This window comes from Mauremys reevesii, linkage group 8, assembly GCF_016161935.1.
Source record: "Mauremys reevesii isolate NIE-2019 linkage group 8, ASM1616193v1, whole genome shotgun sequence".
In the NCBI taxonomy this organism is placed as follows: domain Eukaryota; kingdom Metazoa; phylum Chordata; order Testudines; family Geoemydidae; genus Mauremys; species Mauremys reevesii.
This window is the reverse complement of record NC_052630.1, coordinates 64196745-64209173: the sequence shown is the minus strand read 5'-3', so window position 1 is coordinate 64209173 and position 12429 is coordinate 64196745. Positions and strand designations below refer to the sequence as shown.

Here is a 12429-nt window from a genome sequence, read left to right as displayed (position 1 = left end):
AAGTCTAAGTCTGTTACATCATCACTTAACAAAACTTGTAATTGCATCAAGAATATATCTGTTTAGTTTGATAGGATCTATTTTCCAAAGACCCAGGGTATTTCAGATGAATTATATTAATCTCTGAAGTTAAAAAGTTTTGTCAATTGGTTCTCTGCAATTAAAAAGGTTCTGATAAACTAAACAGGATAAGTTGCATACCTTGGCTGGAGGATCTGAACAGAAAAGATATACAGCTAATGACATGTCATTAAAGATTTGAGTCAACTGAAGTATTTCTTGGAAATGTGTCAGTGACTGTAAATGTGTCCATATATTTTTTCAGATATGATGTGTGGACCTCCACCTGCAGTTACTAATGCTCAGATTCTAGGGTATGGAAACCAAAGGTATTTGCCTGGTGAGACAGTGCGCTATCGATGTCAACAAGGGCTGAGCCTCATTGGATCACAGACAGTGACCTGTCAGAAGAAAAAATGGTCAGAACCACCAGAATGCAGAGGTATTTTATTTTATTATTTATACATATCCTAAAAATGAAGATACTGTTGGAATCAAAAGCTGCATTCATACTAAGAAGCTTTTACTTCTCTGTATCTTTCTTCTTATATTATGTGACTTGCAAAACATGCACCAGAAAAAGAAATATATTCTTCTTCATGCTAAGGGCCACAGATCCATTATGATGGTTGCTTCAGCTTGTTTGTTGGAGTTTTCCCCCTCAGTACTTCTTCCTCTTCTGAAGTGCTGCAATGACAGGTCCCTACAGTCTTCAGTGGGAAAGTGAAGCTAAAGGCAAAAGAAGTTCTGTGCCTCCTGCTTCCTCCCACTCCCCTTTTTGAGTAACTTGTTGGGAAGCTCTGTGTTCTCGATGAACAGAATGGAGTTTCCATCTCACACCCCAGTCTGGGTGGGGGTCACCTTGATGCCTATCCAGGCATGAAACAAAGAAGCCAGGCAAGGAGAATTCAGCTCTGATTCCAGCATGCAGGAAGCATTTCAGCAGCCCAGGTGCAGTCACCTCTGTCCCCACCATAAGATGGAGAAAGGGGCTGGTGGAATTTGAAAAGCCAGCTCCAGTGGCAAGTAGTTCCCACTCCCATGCCCCTATCTTCAAAATAGCAACACCAGAAAGACAGTGCAGCAGATTGAAGATTGCAGTGCCTCCACCTCATACAGAAAGGCAGCATTAGACACAATATACACAGTGCTACCACCAAGTAGTGGGCTAAGGGGCATTTTTGCCCAGACCCTTTCCCACTCCTGCCACTTGTCAAAGGTCTGCTAGAGGTCTCCCATGATATTCCAGGCTCAAGCCTTCAGAGGAAATGCAGACCCAAGTAAACCTCATGTGTCAGAAAGGGGTAGAACATTGGGACCTCCCATTTTAGGCAAGACAATCCGAAGACATCAGGCTTCTGGAGAGTTCATCTCGAGCCCAAAATATTCCTTGAGAGAGCCATAGGCAAGCCTCAGAGTGGGAGGTGAGTCATTAAGCCAAACCTCTTTGTGGGAAGGGAGAACCCTACTTAATAAAATATTTTTTGAACAATTCCCTGAGCTCAATTTCTTGCCTCCCATTGAAACAGCATAGGACCTGTCACGGGAATCTCTCAATTGATGGGTCTAGGTTTAATAAAACAGTCACAAGTGATCTCTTTCTATAATATAACTTTACATCCTTCCCAAAACTGGGAAAGAATATAAAAGAATTCAGGTTTCACACTTGGTTTACCCATACACAATCTTCCCAGGTTCAGTCTCAGCACATGAGGTTTAATGGTTTCAGCATCTGGATTCAGAATGCCTGTAGCTTTCAGCCTTTAAATTACCAGCATAACAGTTGCCGTATACTGCCCTCAACTTCCCTATCTGAGTATCCTGGCATTAGTTCTTAAGCCGTTCCAGTTCACCATTCTACCTCAGACCTTCTGAGGAAGTTTTAAAGCTTTTATTTTTTTAATTTTTAACAAACATTCCCATTTTACCATCCCAAAGATAATTTCCCCCCCTTTTGCACAGGGATGACAGCTTTTTCAACTTTAGTCATTACCATTTGGTCTCACAAGTCTTCCAAAGGTCCAATAATATTAATAATGGTTTTAAGGAAGAAGAAAACACACGCCTATTTCTTTCTGGATAATTCTACTGGTTAGGGCACTGTATAGACTGTGAGACCGAGAGACTTATTTAGGGACAGCTCATCAGGCTTCTAGGTTGACTGGCCAATATCCACCCTATCCCTTCAAAGTTTCTGAACCCATGTTGCTTACTGAAAGAAATGTGACTATTGATTTGATAAATGTTACTAAAACTATTAAATTAAAATAAAACCAAGAAAACATATCATAAAAGCTAAGTTGCTATTTCATTAAACTAAACCTAAAAGTAAAGTGTTACATTAATTTTATTTTTATTAGATTCTTGTAAATTCAAGAAAACAAATTAGTCTCAATATTGGATTGAAATTAAATAATCAAATGAGTCAAACCATCAAATTAATGCAAAAAAATCATAAATTCTAAGAAGGAGTCTGAGGAGGTGGCTTTCCATTTTGTTGTAAATCCTAAGTAAGGAATTTTACCAAAGTCAATTAAATGTATAACTTTGCACTGGTTAAAGAGATAGTTTGGTTTCAGTATTAAGATAATGTCTGAATCACAATCCCAGAGCCAATTACAAAGCTTCCTCCATCTAGTGTAGTGGTTAATACTTTCCTCTCACAGCGACGGAGATATTATAATTCAGACTTTAACAGAACACTCTTGATAAGGAGAAGTTTGACTACTTATCAGAAGTTACCATACAAGTTATCATAAATGACATCATCAAATCTCTCAGGACTTTTAAACACAGAATGCAGAACACACTCTCTAATGAATAAGTTCTATGAGACATTATTTAGGGCTGTGTTAACCTAGGGAAATTTCCTTCTGGTGCTTTCCCCATGAAGACCTTATGGGTAGTGTTCTACGTTAGCATGCACACAACCACAATTTCACACTCTAAAATTAAATAACATTAAACAGCTGGGATGACTCACAACTAATAAAAATAGAAAAAGGAAAAATCAGATATCTCAAATAACAGAGTTTGCAAACTCTTCAGCTCTGTCTTCTGGACTCTGAGTAGGAATTGGAACTGCAGTCAAGGTGTTGCTGGCATAGCACTTCTCACTAGTGGACCTTCAGCTACAGAAAGACTAGCCAAAGACAGTTGTAGCCTGTTTGCTGATGATGTGAGTTCCTCTCCCCAAGGTGGCCCAGTTGCAACAATTCCAGAATGTCTGTCTTCCCTCTAGATTGTCTTGTTGATTGAAAAGGCAAGGGAGCTCAGCCTTATGCTTGATTCCTATAGTTTGAAAGTTGCTTACTCAGCCTTGATGTACCTCCCCCCTCATAGTGAGAGGCCTACCTTGCAACTTGGTGCAGTCAGCTTTGAATTAGGTCATCTTTAATGAGTATCAACTTGGAAAAGCCCCTCCAAATTAGCAATTTTAAAAATATTTGGTGTTTTCCATAACACAGAAATCAATGTCTGTGACTGACCCCAACAATATCAAAAATCCAGATACATGAGACCACTTTTGAGGAAGCTGGCCTAGTTTTATCTGTATGAAAATTCTGAAGATGATATTATGTCACCAATTTATGGAAACTTCAGCATAAAAATACTATAAACATAGCTAATTGAGAGAGAACCCTACCAACCACAAATTACTCAGCATTCTTCCATCAACAAAATTTAAAATAAGTTCAAACTTATTATCAGCCCAAGTAGCTGGGGAGACAGGTAGCTCACCCATCCAACTAGAGCCTCTGGGAAACCCAAAAGCTGTACATTTCATTGCTTTGTTTAGAAACAAAAGATCAGAAAAAAGTTATATGGTTCCTCTTCCATTAGCTAGAAAGTTATCGAACTCTTAGTGTAAAGTTTAACATTCTCTGCTCATTAAAATGATTATTTTTAATGTTGTGGCAATAGTGTGAGTGTGCTTATGGTGTTGCTATTTACCTTTTATTTGCAGGAAAAAAATACTATGAAATTGTAATTTGAAGCTGGAGGTGGTAATGCAGTTAAAGAAATAGAATATATTCTATAATCTCTCTAGTTTCACAGCAGTAGCCGTGTTAGTCTGTATCAGCAAAAACAACACGGAATCCTTGTGGTATCTTAGAGACAAACAAACTTATTTGGGCATAAGCTTTTGTGGGCATGAAGTGGGTTATATCCCACAAAAGCTTATACCCAAATAAATTTGTTAATCTCCAAGGTGCCACAAGGACTCCTCATTATAATCTCTCTGTGACAGAAGCAATGTAGTCTTGAAAAGGAGTAAGACCTTCTTGTTCAACTGCCACTTGTCTCATTACGATTGGAATGGTATAATGTATATAAACAAACTATTAAAAAAAAGTCAAAATCATACTATGACTATAAACCATTTTAAGTAATTATGACTTTTTTAATAAAAATTAAATGAAAAGTTAAATGGATGAAATATAAACAAAATTTAAAAGGTCATTTAAAAGTGTAAGTTAATTTTTAAACTCAGGAAAAAAATAGCTTCTTTAAATTAAACATTGCCCCAACATTTAAAGTGCTATAGACTGCATTTGATTTTAGGAAACCATAGCTATCCAAACCTTTTAACCTTGGTGTTTGGTTTATGGAACAATTATAGGTGCCTTAGAAAGACATCAGATAGAGAAAACCAGTCTTATTTTGTGGAGTGCTGCTTATTTGGGCAGGAAAATTCTTAGAGTCCAAGGCCAGAAGGATACGATGTGATAATCTAGTGTGACCTACTGTATAACACAGGCCATAGAACTTCCCCAAAATAGTAGTATTAGGGACCCATTGTGCTAGGCACTGTAGCCATATGCATAAAGTGACTGCCTCTGCCTCAAAGAGCTTATGAATCTTCCTTTACTAATAACTAGAGCAGACAGAAACATTTCCAACTAATTTTTTTCAGCAGAAAGATCTTTTCTCTCAACACACACATTTTTCACAAATATAATATTTTAATTCTCCTGTTCTTTTGACTATAAAATAAACCTTGGGTATTTCTGTTAATTTTTTGGGGGAGGGCAGGGTGAAACAATCGTATATTGCAGTCCCTGCTCTCAGTACAGTCTGTTGCCCTTTAGTTCTTTCTGGAAAGGGGAGGGGCCTTGGCTCACGCTGGCTAGAGAATCTGGCCAGCAACAAAAGGGAGAACACTCTCCTTGTATTGCCAACCTCAAGCATTCAGTAATTTATGAATTAGGCCTGCTCAACTCATTGGATTCACTAAACAATGATAACATATTTAAAAATAATAAATCTGGGGTCTTTGTGTTTGTCTTCTGTGTTTTGAATCCTCTGGGCCATGTTTTCAAGTGCTCCTCCACAACCATGGGATTTCGCATCTTTTTATTTTTTAATGACAACTGAAATTCTCACATCATATGACCCCAGGAGCTGGAATTAAAAAACAAAACCAAAAAAAAACCCCACACGAAATACCATGTAACTCATGACAAAATCATGAGAGTTGGCAACACTGCCCCCTCTTTCCTTAGGGGTCGTGTGGCATGCACAGACCCCCGGTGCATCATTGAGCTCAGGAGGTGTTCTCTCCCTAGGGCACAGTAGCTTCCAGAATACTCCTTAGTTTGGAAAGGCTACACATGGCTCCAAATGTGGGCCAGTTCCTCAGCTGGGCCGAATATAAGCTAAGCACAGCTGAGGCTGGGAGGGGGAAAAGTGGCTTTGAGCCTGGTTCTGAGGCTGATGATGGTTGAAAACTCACAAGGGACAACTCCACAGCTCAGAATTGGCTAGGGCTACATGCTGCAGGTCACCTCTGCCCCAACACAATCCCTCCAGACACTGCCTTTTTCAGCTGATGACTTCCCCATGCAGAAACAATCCTTTGCAGCCCCATTAGCCACTCTGGGCTATTTTACTAATCAAATAAATATCATTTGATAGTTACTGAGAGTAACTATCAAATGACGAGTGGTGCTGCTCTTTCCTATATATTTATAATCCATTATTAATCTATCGAGCCCAAGGGCTTTTCCAGAGAGCGAAGCATTAACTCCATCCATGATTACATCACTTCTTATTGGTACAAATGGTTTTTCTCCTTGGCATCTTTTCTTTTCTTATTTTTCTCTTTTGTTTAATTTCTTTGTTGAACTCTCACTGCTCATTTTCTTATCTAGTCAGTGTTTCTTCCTTTTTTTCATTTGGTGTTTTATGTTACACTTTTTAACCCATTTTCTCCATTTCTCTCCTTAACTTGTATCCTCTTACCTAGTTTTTACCCTCCATCGCTCATCTCTCTTGATTCTCTTTCCTCCTTCTCTTAATACTTAGTCACCACAGGAAGAACATGGTGTCTAATGCATTCAACGACTCTCTGAAATACCTCAGTGGTTAACATGTTCATGGAGAAATGAGGCTCTGCACAGGACAGTGACTACCTGAGTGACAAGAAGTGGAACACTGGCACACATAAGAAGCTTTGGCACAAGATGAATTTTGTCAAAGCCTCCTTCACTTTTGTGTGTCAAATTTTAAGTCAGAATGGTGGGATTAGTATGGTGGAAATGACTGGCAAGCCAGAGGATTTCAAAACAGGATACATTCCCTGCTTCAAAGTCCACCAAGAACCAATTCATGAGGCGCTAGAGCAGCTTGTTATCCTAGTTTGCCATCAGTTTCATACAGTACTGCTGCAACTTGAATGTCAGTATGACTTAATATTGTGGTTTCAGTTCCAATATCAGTATAGCTATTTTTCACTTTGATTTTTCTTGGTCTACAAATCAGAGTGAATTGATAGTGCTGTACTGTCAAATTACAGCATTTACAGTACCTAAATTTTGCCCAGTAGTTTTATTCTCTATTTCTATACTTCATTTCAGAGGCTGGTGGAAAGTGTGGGCCTCCACCAAGAATTGATAATGGAGACATTATTTCATTCCCATTAAAAGAATATGTACTAAATTCAACAGTGGAATACAAATGCAAAAGTTTGCATATATTGGAAGGACCTCAAAATGTTAGATGTGACTCCGGACAATGGACAGACCCACCAGTTTGCTTAGGTATGTGCAAAAATCAATTATACGAAACAGAACAGTGGTGAGTTATGAATCTGTGTTCATTTTTAAAATGAACAACGCTGCCTGCTGACACGCAATACACATAGCCGGAGTAGGAGACTAGTAGCAGAGGTGAAACCCATGGAGATGGTGGTGGAAAATAACCAGAAAGGATTCTGAGCACCAATAAGTACATGCCCCATAATGTAGTGAAAGGGGAAAACCTGCCAGTGATTGACTTGTACACACAGAGAATATGGAATTTGTTGCCTTCTTTCCTGGAGTCCCTTAGAATTCAATTAGTTAATAATTAGGGATGATAGAATGTGGAAAGGAGGAAAGAGGAAAAATTCAGTAGACTCCGTATTTGGGCTCTGGCATTTGTAGGATTCAGACTAGCACTAGTGCCTATCAACATATCAGAGCGATTCCTGTTTCTGTCTCTAAAGTCTGGGTCTTTTGTTACATTTCATTACACAAGAGTTGTCTTCATCAGCATCTTTACATTCTTGTGAGAAAAGGTTCAAATGAGGGTGGGATAGGAACGATCCCATATTTCCACGTAATTATCAGCACCTGCATATTATTTTTGTGCCTAGCTTCTTGTGTAATGCTCTGTCCATGTGATGAGAATGCTGCTTCTGTTTCTGCTCCTGATGTTCACTGCTGAATTCTAGCCCTGAATTTCTGGATCTTATTTATGTAAAGATTTCACAACAGTGAAATGGGACAAATTCTGGGCCATGCTAGGGTCACTGTGAAATATTCGAAAAGTAAAACAAAATATTATTATTTAGTATTTATTTGTATTACCAGAGCAGAGTACTTTAAGGGGCAGCTGAGGATTCTCTCAGCTTTGGGAGAATCCTGGGATGGCACAAAGCTAGAACCATCTGGGGTGAGGAGGGGCCATGTCAGGGGCCAAAGGGGACAGGGACACATTGAAGTGCACTGAACAAATATCTGGCTAGCAGAACAGTCCCTAGGGGGCCATTCTAGCTTTGGTAAGTTGGGATAGTCCTGTGGCTGCTCTAAATTCTGCAGAGATATGTGGTGGGGATCAGTCCCCAGCTGTCTCCAGGATCAGGGGAGGCATAAAAGTGGTTTTTAGACAATCTTTACCTCCTCCACAGATGGTGCTGAGCATGAGCATTGATGACTATCCTAATATATTTGTGTGATGCTTGTGTGAGTGATGAGACTCTTTCTTTTAGGGCTGGTCAAAAAATTTCCATCTAAACATTTTTTGACTGAAAATTGGGTTTTTGACTAAAAAAAAAATCTTTTTTCTATGTAAAGTTTTTATTTATTGTTGAAAAACCAAACACTAGAAAATCAAAGTTTGCAGTTTCTGACCAAAAATGTTTGTATTTGGATATGCTGTGGTGGTTCCTCATGGTACTTGTAGTTCCAATGTTTCAACTGTGGCATCCTCCACTATGGGCTGGGCTCCCCAGCTGAAATATATCTCCCATGATGCACTATGGCCAGGTATTCCCATGATGCACAACTTATCCTCATCTAGTGCGGGAGACCATGGTGTATCAAGGGAAATGCAGTCCAACCAGGGACCCTGAGGAGAATGGAATCATGAGACAGATGAACTATAACTGCCATAAGGCACCATGGTTGCATTTCCAATTAATTTTTTAAATTATTATTTTGCTAAAAAGTTAGAAATTCTGCAGAAAACCTCATTTTTTCTGACTAGCTCTACTCTCTATGCATCATGTAACAGATAATAATAATTAATAATAATGTTCCTCTTCCTAAGGCTAAAAGGAATTCATTATATTCTGACTACCCGAATATAGTCCGTGGCTTTCCTCCAGCCATCCTACTTCATCCTTCTGGTCCTCAGAAGCTGTTTGCACTCTACAAGCTCCTTCTCTTTCCCGGGGTGTGCCTCCACTCATGGAGAGAAGCTGCCCAGCTGTGGCAGTTACTCTCACTGGTACCACCCACTGGTCAACTTCAGCAGCAAAGACCTTACCACCTGCAGCTTTTACAGCTGTTCCCACTCCTGTGTCTGTGGCACCCCATAGCACTATCACTGGCTCTGCTTGCCTTGTCCTGCCCTGCTTGCTGATGGTATAAAGGGCTGGCCCTCTCAGCTGGAGGGACTGCAGCTGCAGCATCCATCCACTGTACTGCAATCTCCTCATCAAGGCTGCTCATGATATTGATCACACCAGTTTATTTATCTTTTAAATCTTTTGTTCACCCTACCCCTCACCAGGACTCCTGTGTAACCCCAGTAGTGGCATGAATGTGTGACTTCACCTCACATTCAACTGAGCCAATGCTCACTCCAATGTTTCTTTTAAATAAGTAAGAATTGGTGTGGACGTGGTCACATCACAAATGAATTACAAGTTAAAAGAATATTTGTGGCTATTTATTTACTCTCACTATTTTCCCAGCTCAAATTGGGAAGAAACTTTCCCCATAGACATTTGATTGCATAATTCTCCACTGGGAGATGAACTGGGACTATGACTATACAATTTATGAAATCTGGTTGATATTGTGGAAAACTGCCAGTATATATATGGATCCACCATTGCTGACAAGTCCTGATATTATGGAAAACTGCCAGTATATATATGGATCCACCATTGCTGACAAGTCCTGTACCAGATACACACCAGAGAGGGACAATGGAAAATATTTATGGTTAATGACAGAAAGGTTATGCCGAAAAGCAGCTGCATCCTGAAGGGAGAAAGGACGGTCGGCACAATGGAGAGTGATGCAAAAGACAAAACAAAGGAAGCCAGGGGGATTTAAATAGCCAACCAAACAGGAACGAAGGCCAGATGGGAAGAAGATTGGGGCAGGAAAGAACAAGGTCACACAAGCTGGGTAAGGAACTCCATGAGGGAGAGAAACCAGCCAGCATGTGACAGGCTGAATGAGGCAGGGAACTGCTTCCTTTCCTGGACCCAAAAGGTTCCTCAGGGACACACTAGAGCAGGGTGAGCTAGTGTAGGACATTGCAGTCTCAGAGCTTTATTATTTTGTGTGGGCTATACTCTCCAGCATTTTATATTATTAAGTAAAAGATCAAATGTGTTACATACTGTGCAAAGTGTGTGTGTGTTTGTGTGTGTCTGAACTGCTTCCTAACTGCTGTGTGCCCCTGGGAGCGTTAAACTGTAAACCAGGAGCTTCACACCTTTTGGGTGGAGTTCTGTGAGAGGCTGGGTTTAGGTGCAAGGGACTTGGAAGAGTCATCTTTGCATCCAGGCACTAGGCAGTTGGACAGCAGGTGCCAGATGAAAGGTCTGAGCCCTGAGTGTGTGCCTAGGACCTTAAAATTGTGGCAATGGTTGGACTGAGCAAGTGTCCACAAGGGGGCATTTGCTAGGATCTATGACAGAGAGAAGAAGGTCTACACTCTTTACTGGAGCATCTGGCTCTGTAACATCAGAGGCAATGAGAAAATAGGTCTGATCTTTTTATTTATTGTACAAGTAAAGTGCTATTGAGTCAAATGTCCAGGTCAGACCCATGTGCAAATAACTAAAGTGCCAATATTTTTATTTATTTATTTTTGCAGAGCCTTGTACTGTAACCCCAGAGGATATGGAGAGGAACAAAATACAGCTGAGACGGCCTTATGAAAAAAAATTCTATGTGTTATCAGGGGTCTTTGTTCAATTTGTGTGTAGATGGGGATATAAATTGGATCCAACATCTTCTGGACTTAGGGTACAATGTTTAGAGGGAAGTCTGGTATACCCTAAATGTAAACACAGGAATAAGTAATCTTTAGTTTAACCACAATATTGATGACTTGTCCACTAAGCCAAGTTTTTATTTATTTATTTTTATCGAGGATGTCTAAGGGTGTATAAAATACAATCAGTACATGACATGGTGACTGAACAGAGTGAAATGTAATATTCTCTGAAATTCTAATGTATAAAGTGAGATTTCTGCCTTGTTCACAAGATAAAAGCTGCTGCTTAATATCAGAGTGTTGAATATTCCAGTAGAAGTATGCAAGTTAAGAAATTAAAAACATGAGACCAGATCCCAAGCTGGGATAAATCAGTGTAACTCCATTCATTTGAAGAGGTTATTTTGGTAATGGTGTTTTAAATTTCAAAATGATACTCCATGGAAGAGAGCCCAAGTCCGAGGCTCCTGGTTGAGCCATGTCTCTTAGGGCTTCCGGATTCCCTACCACAGAGCTGCCACTGAGCTAGCTCAGTCACTGAGAAGACCTGGGACCTCCTGTCATGAAGCCAGGAGCCTGGGAGCTCTCAGGGCTACTATTAGCTTCAAAAATGTATATTTACAAGTAACTTTTTTACTTTCTATTATTTCTATCTGATTGGTTCCTTAGGATGAATGAAAATAAGCATCTAACAGTATCTTTAACCAGCATCTTATGTTCAATATTCATTAACCAGTTATTTGTAATATACACAGATTATCTCCTGGGTTTTTTGGCATATTTGCCTGGATTGCAGTTTACATGTATTGGTTACACACTAATTTATTTATGGTTTTGATCAAAGGTACATTTCTACAACTAATTTCAAGTAAAGCAGGATGGGCAACTGGGTTTGGATAAAAGAAGATCTGAGCCAAATCTTCACCCCAAACTCAAACCAAAGCCAAACCTTTTTTTGATGCTTAAAACAAAATCATCTATGCTTCTGCACTTCCTATTTTTGCTAATATGCTGGTAGAATGTATTGTACCAGAATGTTGGTTTTGTTCAGGAAAACCTTCAGACCTTTTTACCATGACTGTTGAAACTGACTTTTGGGAAAAGAAAATAATTTAGTATTGCAACCACAATGTATTTTAACAGACTTATATAGCAATAATTGTTCCTTTTGGTTAAAGTTTAAGCATGCACAATCTTAATTTTCTTTTTTAAATGAAAACAGTGTACAAAACATTTAGCAATTAAAATAACCTGAACATTCCTGCCTTGTAATTTTTATTGCTTATTAACAGATCCATCCTGAAATGAACTGACTGGAAACTTTAGGGTATGATGAAATATGCAAACAAAGATGAATCAAGGTCTGCAGATAACTTGGGCAGTAATGTGAACAAACTATTTCTTCCTTCTTCTGTATGCAGTAAATTGGAAAGTTGACCAGTCTTGTGACTGATTAATTTGTCAGAACCAGCTGGGAATGACAGACAAATCTAAAACTAGTGCACATTGATGGGATGCTATGTCCAGTAAATTGGACAAAAACAGGCAGAGAGTAAAGGTGGTCCAGTGGTTAGGATACTAGCCTGGGACTCTAGAGACTTAATCTCTGAGTAACTCAGCACCCCATCTGTAAATAGGGGATAA

General features: G+C 39.4%; 1 protein-coding gene across 3 annotated transcripts in view; it reads left to right on the top strand.

Annotated features, from left to right (window-relative positions):
- LOC120369847 (complement factor H-like) overlaps nucleotides 1–12221 on the top strand; it is a 47933-nt gene extending 35712 nt beyond the window's left edge. For 2 of the 3 annotated variants that reach the window (XM_039483553.1, XM_039483554.1), the window contains 3 exons: nucleotides 326–502; nucleotides 6921–7103; nucleotides 10663–12219. In XM_039483553.1, the coding sequence (XP_039339487.1) occupies nucleotides 326–502; nucleotides 6921–7103; nucleotides 10663–10871 (569 nt within the window). In that variant the 3' untranslated portion in view covers nucleotides 10872–12219. Of the gene's footprint in view, nucleotides 1–325; nucleotides 503–6920; nucleotides 7104–10662 lie in introns of all 3 variants that reach the window. The other variant, XM_039483555.1, reaches the window with a different exon arrangement.
- The last annotated feature ends 208 nt before the right edge of the window (nucleotides 12222–12429 follow it).